Source organism: Camponotus floridanus, unplaced genomic scaffold, assembly GCF_003227725.1.
Source record: "Camponotus floridanus strain SB8 unplaced genomic scaffold, Cflo_v7.5 scaffold39, whole genome shotgun sequence".
Classification (NCBI taxonomy): domain Eukaryota; kingdom Metazoa; phylum Arthropoda; class Insecta; order Hymenoptera; family Formicidae; genus Camponotus; species Camponotus floridanus.
Window position 1 is genome coordinate 1,203,057 of NW_020229536.1, and position 23,954 is coordinate 1,227,010.

The following is a 23,954-nucleotide window of genomic DNA, read 5'->3' on the forward strand; positions in this document are numbered from 1 at the left end:
ACGTCAAACGAGAGCGTCGTATTTTTGGAACTAAACCATCTCGTCATTCGCGCTCCGTTTCATATCGCGAGGCGAACGTTTCATTTCAAAATTTATAAAAAAAAAGCAGAGCGTCCATGCGTTATATTTAATTTATTGCATCTTCATTATATTAATTCTATTATTAATTTTATTTTATTTTTCATTAAAATAATGGTTACTTTTTTATCAGCAATGACGAATAACATAGATTAACAATATTGTAGATTATAATTAATAATGAGAAAAATACATTCGAGAAAAATACATTTTGAGAAAAGTATAATAATATAAATATAATAATATAAATAATATAAATATATATACGTAATATAACGTAGATATATAAAATATATAAAATACTGATATTTTGGTTTTGAAAATATTTAAAAAAAAGAATACTTTCATTAAAATAAAATCATTTATAATTTGTTACATTTATTCAATTAATTTTTTTAGTAATCATGAACAATATAAATTAACAATAAAATAAGTATAAATATAAAATAATATAAGTAATAAATATAATCATAATAATAATGAAATTAAAATATCTCGTGCGGATTCATCGGAAAAAGAATCTAACATATATATATACATATACATAGTACATTTGTTTTGAAAGATATTAAAAAATTTGCGATATAAAAATCAAACGCCATAAGAAAGAGAGAGAAAGACAGAGAGAGATGCATCGCGAGCTCTCGCCAATTATAAATAGCGACACACATGGATATTAATAAATAAATATCGATTTCATCCGTCTCTCTATGTCGGTATTTTGATGCGTGAAGACAAGGATCATCAATATATTCGCTACATTTAATAAAAATTTATGTGTCAGATGTGAAAGGATATCGAGCAGGAAAACAACGAAGAACTGGCTCGTGTAATGACTCATCATTTTTAATGTAATTTTTATAGTAGCATAGAGTATAATATTAATTAAATTAATTATATATTAAATATTGTTTTTTTATATGCACTGTGTAACCGAGTAACAATACAGACGAGACTAGCAGATGGTGACCTTCGTAGCACTACTCCTCTTTTACTCTTGGCGCAAAATTAAAGTTATTTGTCATTTTCTTACGTTGCTAATTAACGTGGATATTTCTGTTACATTTACGCTTATCTCTATTTCAAGTGTATCTCTCTCATTCCCGAAGCCCGACAACATTTCATCGATATGCTCGTAGAACATATAAGGAGAATGGAGCAAGGGGGGGGGGAAGCCCGCTCCGATTAAAGTAATAAATTATTTCATGCGAAAAAAATCGATACATGTGTAAAAAAAAAACCTATTTTAATAAATAATACAAAGCGTAGTATCATAATCATTTTAAAGACACAGGCAACAACGGATGGAGCATGAATGTTCAAATGATTATCGCGACTTGTACATCTAAAAAACCCAGTACCGTTTTATCTCGATTAATTAAGATAAGTTTTAATCGCACATGAATTTTTTAAGCAATTAATTAATTCGGGGATTTTGATTTTTTGCGTTTTTATCATTTTTGATAGGATCTGACTGATAAGAGTTGCCAATGCCTTCAAAATTGTCGATCCTGTGACAACAATATGTGTAAGATACATAGAGAGAATTTCATTAAGATAGAATGTGATAGCTTTTCGACAAGTTTGTAAGAATATTTGCGCGCTCCGATCTCTCGTTGTTCTGGACAAGACACGTAACGTATACGGCTAAGATTTTGGCGCGTATCAGTGGCAGTTCTCAAAAAAACACACTATATTATTTGTTCTAACTAACGTATACTCTTATCATGATACTCTTTTTACATGTGTGTGATCGGCCTTCTTACTATTTCTAAAATCTCAATTGCAATTTTCATCTCTGTATGCATAACCACAGAGTCTTTGTGTGGTTGTAGCAAAATATCTATCTAAGTATCTTACATCACAGAGTAAAAAAGGAAAAGAATGTCAGATATCAACGATATAAAGGCACGACGGATTCTCAATGCGTCGTGTTGCGAGAATGTATGTGTGTGTTTGTTTGTAGGTGTACATGTATGGTTATTAGCGAGCATCTCTTACCATTTACCGAAAACCGACTGGCTAGTCTAAAGACGTACCGAGCTCGCTTTAGCAACAATCGTGTGCCGATACAACTTGGCTTTTATTTATTAGAAATTGACGTTGTGCAAAGTATCGATGTACGATGACGCTATAACGGAATAATCGTGGTGATGCGCGTTTATTTTTTATTCTATAGCATAATGGGACACGCAATGACGATCACACTACTATATAGAAACAGACGATTTGATTCTGCGACGGTTTACACGGGACAATATAACATTGGTAATGTAATAATAATAAGAATAAGAATAGTAATAATAATAATAATTATTGTGATATATGCAAAATTGAAGAACTTGTACTCGTCGGGAGATAATTTCATTACGAAGATCTTATTCGATCGCGCGCGATCGAATCACGGCTTTGTCATGAATCGAATATTTATAACCGATGATGTTACTCGTCAACGATTAATATCGAGAAGGCCAATCGATGGGTGGTATGAGGGTAGCGCTTTATCGTTGAGGAGACTGAGCAACGAGGTCGAAGAACAAATCGTACGTTTAAATAACGCTCCATAGATAGCGGTCGCTTCGTGTTCATCGGCTGATCGCGATCATCGACCGGGCCTATTCTGAGCCGTCAAACAATCAAGCGGCATATGCGAAGTACGATAGACAGCAACGAAAAGAAAGCTCCTCGCGTCGCAGCGCTGCGTAATAGTAAAACGCGTAGCATTATTATCAGCATCCCGAATTGCATGGCCCTGTGAAGCCAGTATAGTCTGTAACAGACATAAGTAAGAGCGTATCAAACTGAGAGAATTTTTTTCCTTAATAAATAGGTTGAGAAATAAACAGACAGATAGAAAAGTCCTTATCCTTTCTATAAACATGTAAATATAATACATGTGATGGCAGAATAATACAAATAAATTACTGGACATTAACATATAATTACTTAAAAACTATTTAAAAAATAAAAGAGAAAAAAGTATAGAAAAATAAGTACGTTTTATAAGATGTAAATTCTAAATTCTAAAAATATAAACATGTTAGATTCTAATGAAAAAATTAATATTGTACTAATGTCTGGAAAGATTTTTTAATATTGCTTTACTTCTCTCTTAACAGATTTTAGGAAAGAGATTTCTATAGAGAAATTGCATTGACTTGCAAAAAAAAAAGATATCTTACTTTGTAATGTGTGAACGAGCAGCTGGCAGTGTGTCCGGACTCTCCTTCAAAATAAACTGTCGTATTCCCAAGATGTAATGTTCCAAGTATGACGGCCAATTGATCTGCTTGACATCGAACATAAATATTTCCCGATCCTCCGGACTGAGTTGTTCACCGAGTCGTCGCACGTTGTCGTCCCTAAAGTTCCATTGTTTCGTGCTAAAGTACTCTAGACACTTGGTAGCCTTGGATAGTTTCGCCTGTACACGGACCATTATCGGTCGCGAGCCCTTCAGACGTGCGAAGGTATCTAAAATGTGCGCGGGTAGCGTATGCTGAAGTGTCACGCACAATTTATTTAGGATAATGGAGCTGTGACAACGACCATCCGGATACCAGACAGCATCGTTTGCCGGATGTAGCCGGCTATATTTGAATGACAGATCAACAAACTCCTTCCAAGTTATTGGATTTTGCTGACCGGTGCAACAGTTGTAAATCGAGATGGTGTCGGTGCGATGCGTCGCAGTCTTCCATGCCGCGCAAATCATAAGATTTATCACTATGTCGACAGGCACCAAATCCGCCACTTTGTCCTTGTGACACAGCATAGTTCTATAAATGAGATTGTGAAGATTTATAGGAATCATATTATAGATCATACGTGCTATTTGTGAAAATTATTAAAATTAGTCAGATTGCAATATTAGAACCAAAATAACGATGTGTATTGCGTTATCATTAATTATGATCCTTAGGTTACCTGAAGAAGCCTTTTCCGGCAGCAGCAATAATCCCGGTAGGCCCGTTGCAATTGTCTACCCAACCGGCAACTGGTTCTCTGTACGATGACAACACGATCGATGGCCTGACAATCGCCACCGGTAAAGAACCTCTTTCCCGCTGAAGCATTCGCTCGGCCAACGCTTTGGTAAATGTATATGTATTCGGTCGACCAGCAATCAGACTTGGAGTCAAATCTTCAACCATCTTATCGTCCATCCACTGTGTCAGAGCGATCACTTGTTCGGGTTCCTTCGCCACCGGATAAATCTCCTCGGCGACATCATGTCGATCGCAATTGCAATATGCCGTCGAAACGTGAATGAGAGCCTGCGATTAAAAACTTGCGTTTATCGCGTTTATTTTCGTTATAAATTATGAGAAACACGAATTGCAATTGTGAATGTCCGACTTTCATTTCAGTGCATCGATTAAACCAGATTAAACGTGCACTCCTAATAACTATTATGTGTATAAAGATCTAGTGTATATATGAAAAAGTTATAAAAGTGAAGACGTTTAGAAACAAGTGAAAAAGTGAACGTTAATCTTATCTTTATTTAAGGATCAAATACACATAAGCTTATTTTTTAATTTAATTTATTAAATTTTTAATTTAGTTTATTAAAATAATATATAATTTTTATATATAATTTTTTATAATTAATTAGATATATTTGTAAATTTTCTATCATTGTGTATATATGTGTGTGTGTGTGTATGTATGAAGTATATAGTTTTTATATTCTATAATATACCTAGATTATCGAAATAGATATTTTTCAATGCAATATTATATAAAAAAAAAAATTTTTCGCGAACAATTAATGTTTGAAAAAAAAAAAAAAAAAAAAAAAAAGAATTACGCAATAGCATCCGCGTTTTTAGGCTCTTATCGCTCGTTCCATAATGATCATGTTGTGCAATATTATATCAATAAATAGATTGAATAATTATTCATAATTTGCTCATAAACTATCAAAAATAAAATATTTATATTAATATTAAATATCATTATTTACGAGTTGGACGTACGTCATTTTTTTTGCACGATTTTTTAAGTTGTAAATATGTTTCTTTACCTATGCGCGCTATACATATAATATGTACTTTCATAATCCGATTAATAAATTTAAATTATAATTTAAAAAAAAATCACGTAACAGGAATATTGATTAGGCAATCGATGAATGAAAATTTAAAATTGAATAACGCGATATAATAAAAGTGCACAAAATACAAATACCCGTATAAACCGGCTCTATTTACCTTTCGCAATATGTAGATACAAACTGAATGTATTCACTATTTTTTAAGCAGAAACTTGGACAGAGTTAGAGAGCTGTTGATTAATTACAAATCGACGTCGTATGCCATGAGCAAACGAAACGAAGTATTCAAAAGATTCTCGAGAACGTATCTTTCGATGTAGTAGAGATGTAACCTTCCGTAGAAAAAAGACGCTGTAATCTTTTGTAAAGCATAAGATTGATGGACAAGTCTCTTAAGCGACTTTAATTTATAAGATCTGTAAATCAATCTCGGCTCGACGTTGCGATTCGATGAAGAAAATATGTCTTCTCTTACCTCCACGTTACGCATTCGATGGCACAATTGAACTAATCTTTTGGTGCCCAACATATTTATGGTGACTGAGAGTTTCAATGCCTCGTCGAATTTAACGGTGGCCGCTGAATGAAAAACGACCGATACCGATCGTATTAGCATATCTTGATCGTTTGCTGAGATGCCCAGTTCCGGTTCCGTGACATCACCAGCCACAGGTATGATCTTCGACAGCTCACCCGGAGAATCCCGTCGTAATTTTTCAAATAACTGACGAAAGAAATATGATTTAAATTTTTCGAAATTGCAATAATACAAAAATAAAAAGAAATAATTACCGGTGCGTTTAAGAGTTCTTGCAACCTCTCTTGAACATTTTGGCCTTTCTTGGGTCTCATCAGAAGATAAATGTTCTTGATATCCGGACACGATCTCAGTAGTTTCTCGACGAGAACTTTACCCATGAAACCCGTGCCTCCGGTTATAAAAATCGATCTATCTCTGTAAAAGTCCTTCACGGATGTGTACTCCCCTCCAGCCATCGTGGCCATATCAAGAATGAACGCGTTCTTTAAAAAGTACTAGAAATTAGAAAAAGTTTAGTATAGACAAATATATTTATTAATTTATTTAGTTAATTCAAATAAATTATTAATATATCTTACCCGAATTTCTTGACGAATTACTTTCCGATAGGAAATATGCCTCGGATTCCTATGTCTTTTTGCTTCCTTATGCTTCCTTGTGCTTCTATATTTTTTATATCAAAAATCATATATATTAGAATACGATTATAAATTGATGAAATCGATTAAATTGTAGAATGTAATGCTTACAAAGAAATTGTAGATGATCCGATGGTAAACGATTAAGTACGTTTTCTCTAGATTGATGTTTAATTTGTAATTTTAATATTACAATGTTGGTTCTACTTTTAATATATTTATACTTTTAATTATACTTTTAATTAATTGATATTAATATTAATTTTAAGAATTGTTATATCAAGACGTATAAATAAATAAATAAATGTCATTTCTTAAAGGATGATTGTTATATTACAAAGATTTTTATTTTTCTAACTTCGTATAGAGTGTCTATCTATGTACCTAACAGATTATGTACGTATCTCAAATTATAAACTATTTATCTAATTTTCAGATTGTAAAACGATATCAAAATGGATCTGGAAATATTGTGAAATGAATTTTTAATTATTTTGAAAAGTCATCTGCGAACGCAAAAATAAGATCACTAATGAAATTCTGAGACTGATTTATGACACTGCAATGAATATACATTAATGAATACATTAATGAAAGATACAATAGCCAATCTAAAAAATTTATTTGCTTTTGATCGATACTCATGATTAGCAACTTTGCATTGTTATTTTGCAAAAATGTTTCAATTTTTTGTAAATTAACTAACTTGACGGCTTAAGTATAAAATATATAAATTTAACTAAATAATTATGCAATATCGAGCCAACGCAGATGTAAGACGTGAAGCAATGTAAAAACTACTTACTTTATTGATAATCAATTATATTGATTGATCATCAATAAAGTATGGATTATGGAAGTAGTTTTTTTATTGTTTCATGCCTTACATCTGTGTTAACTCGATATTGCCTAATTATTTAGTCAATTTTTTGTGTTTATTCATAAATTTTTTGTGTTTATTCATATGTGTATTATAATATTACTATTTATATATATGTAAGAATTTAAAACTCTGAAAATCAATTCTGTTGGCGGACATCATTTTTTATTCATAATTATGGTCGGAGTGTACAAATATTAATAAATATTTAATTTTAAGCGTTTCTAATTCTAAAATTATCATAAAATCTTGATTTTTCACATTAAATTAGATTTTTTGATTCTCTAATTTATTTTCACGTAATTAAAAATATTTAATTAATATATTTTATATAGTACGATTGCATTATACGAATGTATATGAACGTGCTTTTATTATTATAAGGCTCGATCCATACTATCGGTCTGCTCACGCTCCGCTCACGGTCCGATCATATTACTATAGTATTCACACTGTTCGTTCGCTCACGCTCCTCTCACGATCCGCTCTCGATTCAATCCCAGACGATTAGTACAATTTTTACTTTACTTTACTTTTTTTATTTTTACTTTATTTTTATTTTTTTTACTAAATCACTACATTAAAATTTTATATTTTTTTGCACATATTCATATAAAAATTAAGAAATATATTAATAATTAACTTATAATTATAAAGCAATATACATATACGTACCTTTTTCAAATGACCAAGATTTTTCATATTGCTTTACTGCTCGCGATACTGTTCGACAAAGACAGATTGACGATGGATTAATTGAAAGTTTATTCACTACGTTTATTCACTTCGGTACGAGTCCAGACGAAGTTCGATCACGTTCCGGCAAAATATTCTTTCAGAGGATATCATTGCTAGAGCGAGAGTGGAACGAGATCAGATCGACAGTTGATCGCTACTCATAGTGTGAATATGTACATTTATAAACAATGGAAAAATATTTGATCAGACCGTGAGCAGATCGTGAGCAGACCGTGAGCGGAGCGTGAGCAGACCGATAGTGTGGATCGAACCTAACGTTATAAAAATACAGATATTTGAAATATATTAAATTATTTGAAAAAAATTTACATCGATAAGAACAATAAAAATATATTTATAATAATTATTTATAATAATTAATACTAAATGTTAATTCACTTATTTGTTTTTTTCTTGCAATATTATCATTGCTAAAAATATAAGAAAATAAAAGTGATTATAAGATAGCAATCAAATTAAATAGTGAAAAAAGGCAAAAAAACCACAGCGCTAGGTTAATGGTAGCTACAATTAATAAAAGTGAAAGAATTTTTAATATAAAATAAGTCAATACATGATCATATAAAAATAATCAGTTGACGCTTAATTAAAACGACAGATGTCCGTTTCGATCCCATTCGGATCATTATCAACACTGTCATTGTCTAACAAAGGAAAATTCAAATTAACAGAAAATTATAAAAACAAAACATAGATCAAAGTCGCAATAAAGTCGATATAAGCAGAGATCTCACGGATGCAAACAGAATAAAAAATAGATACAAGAACAATATAAGAATATTATAAAAGAAAAAATTGGATATAATAAAAGGCGCGCGCGTAATTATAAAGAAAATTAAATAGATATCTCCTGTACGCGAAACGGCGATATGTGCTGCTCACCTGCCAGTCTTCCAGAGCTGGTAAAAAAGCAGTCGAAAACATAATCCGTTAGGCATGAAAGATAATGTGTCTTCTTGAAGATGCTTTATCTCAGGAAAGTGCAAATTTTAGTACTAGGAAGAAAGAAAGATGGTAAGAAACACATCCCAATAGATTTAATGAAAATCTGTAGAAGAAAACATAACGGAGCAACACATATCCCCGCAACACATGCAAAAATTATAATGAAATAATCGCGCGCCTTTTATTATATCCAATTTTTTCTTTTATAATTTTATATTGTTCTTGTATCTATTTTTTATTCTGTTTGCGTCCGTGAGATCTCTGCTTATATCGACTTTATTGCGACTTTTTTCTATATTTTGTTTTCATAATTTTCTGTTAATTTGAATTTTCCTTTGTTAGACAATGACAGTGTTAATAATGATCCAAATGGGATCGAAACGGACGTCTATCGTTTTAATTAAGCGTCAACTGATTATTTTTATATGATCATGTATTGACTTATTTTATATTAAAAATTCTTTCACTTTTAATTGTAGCTACCATTAACCTAGCGCTGTGGTTTTTTTGTCTTTTTTTACTATTTAATTTGATTATTATCATTGCTATTCTACATCTTTCAGCGATGGTATTCGCAAGCAGAATCAACTTTCAAAGTTTTAAATCGATTTTCAAAGTTTTTACAAGTATAATAATCATAAGATATAATAAGATAATATATTAAAAATTAAAATTTTTTATTTTAATTAATAATTAATAATTTTTTTTCCTAATAATAATTGCTATAGCTGTTTTGACCGCGCGTACGAAGTGTGCATCGCACACGGGCGGTAGAAATTTTGATTGAAAGTAGAAGAGTTTGGATAAAATAAAATGATACTTTTCATGAAAATATAATATATTAAAAAATATATTAAATAATATATGAAAAATGTAATTAAAAATAAGCAAATAAATCTTTTATTAAATAAATCTTTTATTTAAAAACTTAGAATACTGTATTGAAAAATTGATGCGAAAATCAATATCTCTAAAATGTAATATCTTCAGATCCATATGAGAATCCGCTATCATAACATTATTTATATTATGATTCAGTTGGATGTTGATAAAATATTCTTCTTTTTCATTATTTCCGGACTATATATATTTATATATACTATATATATATTTATCATGTGATAATGTGATAAATTATATAAAACACACACACACACACACACACACACACACACACATACATATATACATACATGCATACATACATACATACATACACACATATATATATATATATATATATATATATATATATATATAATGCAATATAAGTATATAATGTAATATAATATAGTGTATTAATAATATATACTTGTTTAGTATTGGCGAAATGAATCTTTAATCAGGAACAAATAATATGCGCACATTAACGTACGCGCATTACATATCCAATCAGTTGAAAATTATACTTTTAAAATATAATTTTGTAGTGATTTAAAATTATACTTTTAAAATATAATTTTGTAGTGATTTAAAATTATACTTTTAAAATATAATTTTGTAGTGATTTAAAATTATACTTTTAAAATATAATTTTGTGATGATCTTGTTTAGAAACAAGCTATCTTTAAAATAAAAAAATAAATATTTATGTTTTTTTAAGTTTAATTTTGTTTACCTTTTGCTTTCTCTCGCGTTCTAAAGAATAAAAGCGAAACTTTAGATTAGGCGAAACGAAAAAAATTATGTAACCCATAGAGAATACGACACGTACGCTTATTTGTATATTTTTAGTGACATCACCTAGGATACGTTACCTTTATTATGCGATCTGTTCAATTTTCTTTCAATGATTATTCTTCTATTATTCGATCCTTGAAAAATGAAGCGGCAAGAATAACTTTCAAAAACGATGATAGAACGTCTGCGAATGGTGCGTCGTCCCTTTTTCACACACGTGTACACCGTACTGTGATCTTCCAAGCGGCTTACAATTAGATCCAACATCCGGATTCATTTCGTGTCTTTTATAGTTATGAACTCTGAATAGTGCACAAAATACAAAGTTTTCTTAAAATCCTGAGAATTACGCAAATGTCGATTAATATACAGATACAATGTCGATTAATATACAGATTTATATCGTGATTAATATAAAAGTTATTGATATAAAAATTAATAGAAACATCTCAATTCTTTTCGCGACACGTTTATGTTTAACGTTAAAATACTTTTAATAATAAAAGTAATAAAATTTTGCGTTCCTCTGTCTTTTTTATTACAAAAAAATATTTTTGTAATATTCGGATATGTGTTATTTAATTTTGATAAAAACTTGAACTCATTTCAGACGATATATCTATAACTGATATAAAAATCAAGATAGAATTTTATTTATAATTTTTGTGTATCGAAAATATCTTAATACATCTATGTGTATGTTGTGATGTATATATTTTGTTTAGTATTCTATTATACTTTCATCGAATTATCTTGAGCGGAGACATATTACACAAAACGTATAAAATTATAAATAGAATTGTGCCTCGAATTTCGTACGAAAAATAGATCATCTAAAGTGAATTCTACCTTTATTTCATCTAGACACATCCAACAGACACATGCAGTGAAGATCAATAATACTTGACTTCCGATTCTCGGATGTATCGTATTTAGACATTGCTATTAATTTTGAGAACATTTTATAACATGTTATCATCGATTGGAAAAAAGTATGTTACATTTAAAAAAAAATATATATATATAAATATATATTACTTTTGTGTATTTTTTTAATACTTTTGTATAATCTATACATGTCTTATTTTCATTCATAATTTTTTTAAATAAAATTGATAATTAATTTGGCTCTCTTCAGGTGGGGTAAAGAGGGGTTTTATAGAATTCTCAAACTTGAGAATCTATAACTTGGTATATACACCAAGTAAAATATATTACGCATTTTTACCATCCGCGATGGGCTCTTATTGCTCGTTTTAAAAACTTAATTATCAGGTTGTTACATAATTTTTTTATTAGTTAGTCGTTTCCATATTTTAATAATAAAGAATTACTTCAACGTTATGCAGTAATTGTGATTATTAATACACATACACACACACACACACACACACAGTTTTATAACATTAAAATCTGTTTTGCCTAAAATATGGGAATAAACTAATTATAATAAAAGAAGATATAAATGTAAATAAAATGTATACAAAATAACTTTTTATAATTTTATCGGGTGTTAGTTTTTTAAGGCGATGTAATAAAAGAGAACAGAAGATCGATAATCTGTATGAAAGAGCATATAAGCCTTGCCAACTGATTTGCGAACAATGTGATAAACGTACCATAAAAGGGTTACAAGGCTATTCGGGTTTATGACTATGAAAAGGAATGAATTGACAAAATTATATTGTTGTTTTTAGAATATCTGACCAGTCGCAAAGTATATTAATCCACGGACGAGCGAGAAATATTTGTCATATCAAACATGATGCGATACGATGCGAAATTATCTTACGTAGCGTTAGTATTTATATTGCTTAGTAACTGCATTTCCCCTCCTTTATGAGGAAAGAGAGAATAAAAAGAATTCAAATTTCAATAAAAATTTTTATAACTGCAATAATAAATAGCATAGGATGTAATAGATGAAAGTGAATTGACTAAAAAAAATCGTTGTAAAATTATGGTTGAAAAAAAAAGTGAATATACATTTATAATTCACGATTTCTTCGCAGTCGACATCACGCTACGTGCGATTAATTGTCGACAATTTACTAGTAGCATGCGGAGGTTCACAATGCGACATTTACGTAACCATCGCAGTTTTGAACACGCGCTACCGTTGTAACACTGTAGACATTATGATTCGAGAAAAAGAGAAAAAATACTGCTTTGTTAGTTTCTCAAGAAATTTACAATCCTAATATTTTATTAAGTTAAGTGACATTTAAACGTCAATAAAATGGAAAAAAAAATGGAATTGTGGAAAAAAAATATATCATAACTAAGGTAAATTAAATTTATATTTAATTATATTCATTCTTGTAAATTAAATTATTAAAAGAATATGTATGCTATTTGTATTATAAATTCGATATTTATCCCGATTGACGATTTGACATTTTGGTATTGCAAATCGGCAATCCCGTTCACCTTTTCTCTCGCAATCGTTAACAGGACAAGATCCAAATTCGATCGGGCGTATCGATAACTGCTGAAGTAGTTAGGGATAAGTGCTATAATATAAACATATAAATATACTCGTATAGCATAGACATAGAAACGGATACGGAGAGGATTCTAGGTCACTGTCCTGAAACGAAGCGACCGGGAGAAACCGAGCGTCCGGGGAGTCCGTTACACGTATATACGTATAAATCCGTTACATGACGAATCCGACAAGCGCGAGCGTGATCTTGACCATGGTCATGCAACTGCGACCGCGAAAATGTCCTTCCTTCCCTCACCCTTCCTTCACCCTTCCCTTTTATTTCGGCCATCACTCTCACCGCTTTCCGGTGTCCTCCCTGATGGCCCGATGATAAGTACCTTATATTTCGCTCACGTAACTCGGGCACCCCGCGTGAATAAACGGAAACCGGTATACGTGATTGCGGAATTCGCCTTTTACCAAATGTTGCAAGAACAGGAATAAAAGCAAGAGCGATAAACGAGCTAGAAACTTTTCGCCAACGAAATTGGCACATTTTTTCGGGCGTATTCGACAGAAAAAAAACCGCTTATTGTTAATAAATTTTAATAAATAATCGATGATTGACTGTTATTTCCAGCATCGAATGTCGACGAGAGAAATTATTTCAGACACCCATACAGCACAGACTATTGTTACATTGCAGCAATATTGCAATATTGCTGCAATGTAACAATAACGGTCTGTGCTGTATAGGTCTGAAATAATTTCTCTCGACGACACTGTTGTTACATTGCAGCAATGTAACAACAATGGTTTGTGCTGTATGGGGAATCAATTACGTTTGATTGCTACCCCAGCAAACACAGAATATCGCAGCAATGTTGCTGCAATATTTTGTGTTGGGTGGCTACTGAACGGTTTTTTTCTGCTGAATACGCTCGTTATTATCATTGACAGTTACAACGCGGGAAAACTGTACAGTTTTCACGAGCGAGCATCGAAAGATGGGAGATATTATAAATCTCTTGGCGATCTATGTTGAAACTCGAGGCGAGAAGATTATTCTGGTTATATCAGAAGCGTGAAAAATTATCGCGCCATGTGCCTTATTTACTTTATAACTTTTTGATAACAGGTAGATCGAGAGGTGATTCAGGTGATTATATCGAAACTTGTTCAATTCTGGAAAACGCGAAATTTTGCGTAATATATACAGGTTTGCTTATGGATACCGGTACCGTGTGATAGTAAAACACGGTTGCAACGTGCATTTAATAACGGCCAATAGCACGCCTTCCATCCGCTTGCTGCATCTCAAAGTGTGTCAGCGGGACATTGACTTCCGAAAAGCATGCCACGCATCAGAGCGTGGCTGAAAGACGCAACTAGAAAGACATTCTTATTTAATTGACATGGTAGAGCGATCAGATGCTAAATAATGCATCGCGAACCGATTCTTTATTGCGCCATGCCCTGTTGCAAAAAAGTGTTTCGTTGTTACTGATAGATTTTCATGATAATAAAAATGTTCCTGTCCTGTAAAAATATTGTTTAGGACACGTAGAATTTATAGCAGCCAATTTTAATAATGTTTTCTTGCAAATTCATGACCCCATTAATACCCATATTAATCACTGGATTGCATAAACGAGAATTATTATATTACAGCTGGAATGATTCTTCTGTGAAAAACGATTTTTCTGTATTTCACAGTTAAACTTTAACGAGTATGAATGTTCGTAATGAGTATAATTAGCCTTAACATGGCTAGAAAGATTTTCTTTCGAAATTTCACTAGCAACTCCAAAGTTTGACTCTGTCATTTAGATTGATTAAAACGCATGCAATATTTGTTAATTATTAATCTACTTCGGTTAATTTTTTATTAATCTACTTCAATTTTTTGTACCTAGAAAATTGTTGCTATAGTTGCAAGAACATTTCTTTTGAGTGCAGATATCGAAGTGTCAAATGGAATTACATGTACATGTAAAATTTTATGTTTATATTAAAATATCGATAATTAAAATCTAAAGAAAAGAAGGACACGTTTCCGGTTAGATTTGAAAATTTTGATACAATGTATATTTTATACGCTGGAGACACAACCAATTAACATTGTATTTTTATTACTAATTCTATTTGCACATCACATACTGTGCTGAATTTCATTGTCCTTCTTTTCTTTACATGTAGAAAACTCTTGCACGTATAGAATTCCAACACGTATATTTGCGTTCCACGCAAATTACTTCTGTACTCTTTCTCGAAAAATTCATTCGATTGATCATTTATTTAATTATTTATTCGAAAGCGTTGTATATTTATAATTCCAAGTTGTATTTATAAAAGTAAAAACGGTTTTGCATATTTCTATAAATATAATTCACAATGCATCATTATGTATTCATGATTTTATTCCTCAATTAATTTGGACGAATTAATTTTAATTATTGCGGATGCACGTATAAAACAAAAGAGTATATAGAGTGAATGTATGCGAAAATTGATTCAATCATTAAAATGAATATAAACAGGATGTCAGGGCAATTTTTTCCCTGCTCTTGTAGCTTATCTCGAGAGTTTTTCACAAAACACTATGATAAAGTATTTTTTCATCAAGTACTTTTCGAGTTATGAGGCTTGAAATAATTTCTTAATTTTACATATACCATAAAATATCTAGTAAAATATTCATTTTTCGATTATCTTATCTTAATACTTTTATGTAGAAAATAATGAGAGGAATCAATTGGTGTAAAGAAAACACACAATTGTTTCAAAAAAACAAAAAAAATATGTAATTATTAATTGCAAATTACAATTTTTTTTTCGAAACAATTATGTGTTTTCTTTACACCAATTAATTCCTCTCATTATTTTCTACATAAAAGTATTAAGGTAAGATAATCGTAAAATGAATATTTTACTAGATATTTTATGGTTTATGTAAAATTAAAAGATTATTTCATAATTCGAAAAGTACTCGATGAAAAAATACTTTATTATAGTGTTTTGAAAAGCTCTCAAGGTAAGCTACAAGAGCTTTTTTTAGGAAGAGATTGCCTTGATACCCTGTATATGCATAATTTATAAATCAAGCATTTTATATCTTTTTGGAGATATAATTTCGCGGAAGAGTGACTCTCATAGGAATAAATGAATATATGCATATAAATATGTGTGTGTGTTATGTTTGTATATTCGATAAATAAACTTAGAGATTTCAAGAATAAATCACAAAGAAAATATGTAATTTCCTTCAAGAGTTTCGATCGCAATAGGTAAATACATTATATATGTATATCAAATGCGATGAAAAAAAGAGATATTTCAAGAATATCACGCTTGGCGTAAATCATAGATAATATCATTAGTACATTGAACTTTAAAGATGTATATCTCCAATTCATTACAGAAAGCATTGTAGAGAAACAGGTTTTGATTGACCTAATGAGATGTAAATTTCTCAGCAACGAAATGTAGTACTCTCACTTTTAACTTCCGTAAGTAAATATGATAAGTGTTGTAATATCGACACGATATTATCTAACGATAATATATGTCACACGATCCAAGTTAATCTCAAATCGCAGACATGCTATCGTAACTTCTATGACCAATAATCAACACATGACACATGCACATGCAGAACGCGCGGGATAATCCCGAGAGAAAGATTATCGTGCATTTTTTTTCGCGTAAAAGAATCATGCGATGGATCAATATATTAGCAACAATAGCAACAATATATTAAGAGGCGATACGAAAAGAGTCCTTCACTTGTCATTTGTGCTACGACAATAGGCTCTACGACATGTGTGTGCTGTGTGAAATAATGGAAAAAATATTTATCGTCTTATCTATGTGTCAATAAGTTTCTGTAGAAAGTTTATTCGTGTTTTATTAATCGAAAAGCATTCTAAATTTCTCCCAAACATCATTAATACGATGTATTTTCTCGAATAGAATTTTCGCTTACCTATTCGGTCTCGTAATGCCATCATTTTTCTCGATTAAGCGAGTATCTGAAGAACGTTATCGAGATCAGGATGAACAAGAAGACTCACATATCTTTCCCTGAGCAATGAGTAAAAACGCGATGAATTCCTTCCTTCGAAGATTAACGGACGACTAACGAAACGTCTACTGAGCGTATCTGAAACTAACTCAAGTTCCTTATACCTATCCACTCGATAGAACGGAACGTTTTCTCCCACTACTGAAGCCGATCCCGTACCGCACCTCACACCGCGATGTGTGCATCGCCTTACCACGTGTGCAGAGACTTTTCATTTTTATATAAAAGAATGTCGAAAAAAGTACCATGACCTGTTGGCCGTAAAATAAATATTTATTTAATGCAGCGAATAGTTTATTCCTTCGCTTTTGCATTATTCAAGTTATTGATATATTATTCGCGATTTACGTACGTTAAATTATTTCATCAATCATCAGTGTAATCAATTCCGGAAAGTACTTTCATAAAATCGAGAAATTGTTCGTTACGAATCATTTTTTCTTATTTTTTTATAATTAAAGATTTTTGGATTGACGTCAATTTCATTTCGATGTAAATTTATTCTATGATAAAAATGATAAAGTCTTCGGGAATATATTTGAGATAAAAATTTTTATGTTATGTTTGCGTGTGTTTTTTTATTTAAAGGTAACGGAAACATATTCTCTTTTTCTCTTATAAAAAAAACCAGGATGTCAAGATTAACATAATAATCTAATCATCAAAAATCAGAATTAATATCAAGAGTAATGTAACTTATAATTAATATCGCTGTTGCCGAATTATTATTGAAATGTATGATAATAATTGAATTGCAGTTCATTAATTTTTATCAATTAACATTGTTACAATCTAATCAGTTAATAAATTTTTCACCGTTATCAAAAAATATATCCATCTATCGCTGTATGTACCTATTGCTAATAATTATATAATTAAATCTTACGATGTATTGTTACAAATTATGCAATTTAAACTATAGAAATTTATGTACACATAAGAGAGAAATATAATAAGAATAAGAATATTCAAGTGTTTCGGAATAATTAATTAAATTATGACCTCATAATAATTACTCAAATTTAGAATCATTAAGAACCATATTAATACTACACAGCGAAAAATTTTGTGTTAAAAATTTAACATGTTTCACATGTCCCAATTTATCCACTCTAATTTTAATGTTATGTTAATTTAACAGAAGACAAATGAAAAATTAACACAAAAATGTAACACTTGAACGTTATCTGGAACTAAAATTTATGTTAAATTAGGATATTTATAATGTTAAATTTAATTAAAATAAAATATTTATTCTTACATTTTTGTAGAAGTAGTTGTTTAAAAAAGTTGTTTTTTTATCTCTTTATGATAAATAAGAAATATGTTGATTTGACAGATGTGGGAACTGTAAACAGGAAAGTAGCACAACTTATCTATTCACCTGGACTTATCTGTTCACCTTGATATAAAATATATCATCAAAAATTCATTACATATTAATTGTGTTGTTTTAACTCTTAGGTGAATATTAACGCAGAAAAGTCAAAATAATGAAACAACAATATTAAAAGTTTAACACAAAAATTTTTACACGAGAAAATTTTTACAGGACAGAAATGTAAAATGTTCACACAAAAATTTTTACACGACAGAAATGTAAAATGTTTTTGTCGTGTACAGAGTGATAAGAAAAGTGCGTCCTTCGTTTATATGTATGTGTGATTAAAAAAAAAAACTGTTACATTTCTTCGTGAATATTTTTAGAGTTATAAATTTTTTTTAATTTAATGATTACTGTAAACAAATTTCATGATTACTGTAAACAATGAATCTATTTTGTAATTGTTTGTAACACATAAACAAGATTTTACGCACATTATATATATATATATATATATATATATATATATATATATATATATCTTAACGCATACTTTACGCATACTTAATTTTCCTATTCCATAAATACGATCTACATAACGCTTGACGTAACACATGCGTTACGCAAACGAGTTGTGCTGAGAATACGACCATTGAGACTTCATATTAAAACACCATAATTAATTTCTTAATTTGTTTGTGTTATATAAAATCACGCTAACGCCGAATGTTCTTTTATTAATGTGTCACTTAGTATGCAATTAAATTGTACAAGTCTTACATTTTATATATACTATTAGTATATATAAAATGTAAGACTTGTACAATTTAATTGCATACTTATTATATATACTATTTTGTTTTTATTCTATTTAGATTTCTTATCTTTTCCAAAAAAGTAGCACTCAATAAGATATAAATTTTTATTAAAAGATATGCAGGCATCCTAAAACTATATCGATCTTTCAATAACAATCTATGGCCAAGTGGAAACGATTTTCTCTCAACAAAAATATCGAAATATGGTAATTTTTGAATTATAAATAATTAAAGAAAAAAGATTTTTCGCAAACTTGTAAAAGGTTAAAAGATTAACAAAATTATATTCCAATTTCAAATAAAATTTGCCTTAATAGAATTTTAATTTAAGATTTAATTACAAAGATGTACATGATAACAAAAACTAGAAACTTGTACCAAATGACATTTCTCGACGTTTATGCTGAAGAAAAATCGCCTCCAAATTGTATCCAATCAAAGAATCTATTATTTAAAAAAATACCCGATAATTTTAGGTCACTATATATATTTTTTTAATTTTGGAAATAATGTGACTGTTGCAATATGAGAATATGTCAGAAACTATAAAAGACATTATGAAGCATAATTTTATTTTAATAAATATTTTAATTTTATTTTAATAAATATTTTTTAATAAAATTTTGAAAATAGCTATTTTTTAAGTTAAATATAGCGTGTTTAGATATTTCATCATGATTGTCGATTCAACTAATTTTGTAAAAATTAGTGTGACAGTTTTCGTTCACTATATTTAATGTAAGATTAATAGAATGTAATATAATCTCATACTGTCACTTTTTTGGAATCAAAAAGTCATAAATAATAAAAACAAGTCATAATTAATAAAAACATAAATTTATGCACATAATATTATGCACATTCAAAAATATCTTCCGCTCCTTAATAATCTCAAATTCCTTAGAATCATTCAATTCTCAAGGTCCTTAGAATCTTTGATGAATAATAATTCAATTAAATTTTTTAATAAAAAATGATCAGAAGAACAAGAATATATAAAAGATTCGGAAAATTGAAAGTCTGCTATAAATCTATTTCGCTCAATCCATTTTCTAGAAAATTTTATTTAAATATTATCTAATTGAAAATGTGTTAATAATTCATCATGCATGAACTAACATATTTATTCTTTGTGATATGAATAATATTTCCATAAAAATTGTGATGTGATTGCTGTTTTAAAATAAGTGACAAGTTATTCTATTTCAATCTTAGACAGAAAACGCATCATATATTAGAGGATCCTTTAAAATATCTTTGTTGTTCATAAATGTTCGTTGATCGAAAATCATCCTGATTTAATGGTAAATTTATAAAAACTTTCATTCGCTCAAACATAAAATCATACAAAAATTAAATTAAATAGTTATAATTACTATGTAGCTGCAAATATATAAATTCAGCTTCATCAGTGAATAAACTTTAATTCATAAATCATAAATTAACATCCAAATAAAATATATATTGACGCAAAAAAAATATGATGTAACAATTAATAATAAATTAAAATGTGCTTGAATATCATACAAGTACAAGTATCTAGAATGAATCTCATTAATTATTAAAAATGTAAACAACATTAATCCATAATAATTTCGAAATCATTCACCGAAAAAAATTGATATCAATTCATGAGATAATATTATACGAAGGATTATTTACTTTATTATTAGATGAATGAATATTCAAAGAGTATTTAAGGACTCTTATGTTTGTTAACATCTTTAATTCAATTTTGTGATTTCTATAAATTTAATTGTATACAATTTATAATTTTTATATTATAATAAAATTTTTGCATATTTTTGCAATAGATCATAAAATTACATGAGTTACATTTTTATGATTTGTACAATACATCATCAAAAAGATCTTTTTATTTTTCGCAATATAACTAGAAATAAAATATCTATAATAAATTAAGACTGAGATATGTGGTACATTTTTTCGCGATTATGCACAGAAATTGGTAAATTATTAAAAGTATCATTAAAAGTATTACGCAGAGTTTGTAATAATTTAATAATTTATGCAATCTATAAAAAAATGTATCATCTATCGTAAACTTTATTTTATCTATATTTTATAAAACAAGTTTCAAAAGCGGAGTAAAATTTTTTATTTGCGATTATACACGAGAATTAATAAACTATTAAAAGTATCACATAGGATTTCTGATAATTGAATAGCTTATGTGCAATTTATAAAAAAATTTACAATTAATAATTTAATTTTATAATAAAAATTAATATTATAAAATATTAAAATAATTTTAATAAAAAATAAATAATTTAATTTTCTATCTATTTGTCTATCATAAACTTTATTTTATTTATTCACTTTACAAAGCGAATTTCGTAAGAGTGGAGTAAAATTTTTATCTGAGAAAGAAATAAAGCTCCAATTGTCGTAGATGAATTTTGTTTTTTTCGCTTGCTTGTTCTGTATATTCTATAGTCACAAAATTATTTATAATATCAAGTCTTACTTTTTCATGATTTTTTTCTACAGTTAAGATTATATCCCGCAGTTTATTAATAATATAATAATCGGAAAAATAGTGCGAAATAATCATAGCGATAGTGTGCACGGCTGAATGAGTCGGAAATCACGTGAAAATTGTTCATTCTCACGTTAGTGTCGATTAGATTATTTTAAAGCCATCGTATCAATTCGAGAAACCTCATCTCCCAAGACGTATCAACCGATTCATTGGCGTGAACGCGATTCGGGAAAATTCATACGGACGCAAACATTAAGACGGAAATTTATCCCAAATGCAAGTCGAATCTCGAGATTTCGGCATGCGGTGGTAACGTGGAAGTGACGCAGTATGTATCGATCAGGTTTCTCCGCAGACTTACTGGCTCGAGATAAAAAGACCCGTAGTGCTTAATTGTAAAATTACGAGCAACTACATAAGCAAGCATGTAACTGGAAAGAATAAACGGCTCGCGAAGTGTGCGTGACGCGATTTAACTTTTACCATTTCCACCCCAGCAAATACCAAATAACAGTTATATAACTGTTAGTTATAATTTCTCACTCGACGATATAACTGTTACATGTTATATAACAGTTATATTGCTGAGTGGGAAATTACAACTAACAGTTATATAAATGTTACTTGGTGTTCGCTGGCACAAGTGCAGCGTATATTACGCGCTAGAAAAAAAAGAGCGTGTGTGGGTCGGTATAATTTTTCGACAATTAAATATCACGCTTGAAATGCGACAATCAACGAGCTCGAGCGAACGATGAATTTTGCGAGACGACAGCAAGTAATAAGTACCAAAATGCAGGGAGAGAATGTATCTAGATAAGATGTCGCATCGAGATAAGGCGTCGAATCGAAGCGATACTTCTGTTTTGTCTGTTAACGCGAAACGCGAGATAAGGGAAAAGAGGCCGAGCCAGGGCGAGGCGAATTTTCGGCGCGACTCGGGAGGCTGCTCCGCCCAGGGTTCAAGCTCGGAGCGACTCATTATGGTATCGTAAGAGGAATAAAATCCACGATAAACTTCCAACTGTCAGCCGCTCGACAATATTCTCCTCGTGCAAGCGATGAGAGAGACTCGCGTCTCTCTCTCTCTCTCTCTCTCTCTCTCTCTCTCTCGTCGCAACCTCGGTCGATTTTTAAAGCGGACCACCCCGTCGAGCGCTCCGAGTTTTCTCTCTGGGAGCTCGGCCGACAGAGAGGGTCGCGCTCGCACGCGAGCACCGATGAACCCGGGATCCCGAGGATGGCGATGTTCGGCGGCGAGAGAGACGTGCTTGGGACCGCGTGGATTAGACGGCGAGATTAGGCGAGAGAGACGTACAGGGGGAAAGAAGTAGTCGATGACAGAGTAGGCGCGGCCAGCCTAGCAGCGGGCGCCGCGCCGACAGCGGCCTTCCGCATCCGTCTTGCATCCCGTGAAAATCAATGTCGCGCTTACCTCAGCCGATCGAGGGAATCTCCTCCTGTCTCGTGACGCGCACTCCGGGCGCGGATGACGCTGACAGTATCGCTTTAACACAGAATCGCCGATTTTTCGCGTGCTCGCCGCTTTTCCGTAAATGCCCCTCGCATGCCAATCGAGTCCGCCATCTTCGGTGAACTGCCAGATACCCTCTCAGGGCGGCCAACTGCGGGCCGACCGCGCTGCGCGCGAATAAGCTCACCTCGACTCTGCGCATCTCGTGTCATTTCGCACGCGTGCGCGGCCTCTCTTTCCTCTTGCTCTCTATCGGGGTTGGGCATTTGCCGCGGGGGGGGTTGTCCCGTAGATTTCAAAATCCCCAAAAACTTACCTTTTTTAAAAAAAGGTAAAAAAAGGGCGCCAAGTTCATGCACTAATTGTATCCAACTGTCATATTGTCTACAAAAATAGTGATATAAAAAAATTGCGCCAACTAAGAATAAAAATTTGTACAAGATAAATAGAAGTATAAGGAAGAAAACTTGTACAAGTTAGATAGAAATATTTTAATTGAAAACATTGTTATACAAAATAGTTGCTTTAATTTTCAAAAATAATAATATTAAAAAATTAAAAATTTATTTAAAAATTGGAAACTGAAAAACTAATATAAAACAAGAAAGTAAAAACTCAAAAGTCACTTTTTATTTTACGCTTCAAGTAAAAGTACCCAACTGTCACTCACCGATTCTAATGAAACTTTGTACGCCGGTAACGAAGGAGAAGGCGAAATAATCGGAGACGTAATTTTAGTAATA

At 30.7% G+C, this 23,954-nt stretch overlaps 1 protein-coding gene across 5 annotated transcripts; it reads right to left on the bottom strand.

Annotated features, from left to right (window-relative positions):
• Window positions 1–564: 564 nt before the first annotated feature.
• Window positions 565–23,362, bottom strand: LOC105253390 (putative fatty acyl-CoA reductase CG5065). Of its 5 annotated transcripts, none has more exons than XM_011261395.3 (9): window positions 23,173–23,362; window positions 10,658–10,882; window positions 10,519–10,538; window positions 6,257–6,341; window positions 5,930–6,172; window positions 5,613–5,861; window positions 4,006–4,355; window positions 3,261–3,857; window positions 565–2,848 (listed from the first exon to the last, which is right to left on the bottom strand). In XM_011261395.3, the coding sequence occupies exons 5-9, from the start codon at window positions 6,140–6,142 to the stop codon at window positions 2,707–2,709; spliced, it is 1,551 nt and encodes a 516-aa protein (XP_011259697.1). In that variant the 5' UTR covers window positions 6,143–6,172; window positions 6,257–6,341; window positions 10,519–10,538; window positions 10,658–10,882; window positions 23,173–23,362; the 3' UTR covers window positions 565–2,706. The 5 variants fall into 5 exon arrangements, with proteins under 5 accessions (XP_011259697.1, XP_011259698.1, XP_011259696.1 ...); XM_011261396.3 differs by lacking the exon at window positions 10,519–10,538 and adding an exon at window positions 16,994–17,176 and having other exon boundaries at window positions 23,173–23,356; XM_011261394.3 differs by lacking the exon at window positions 10,519–10,538.
• Window positions 23,363–23,954: the final 592 nt, after the last annotated feature.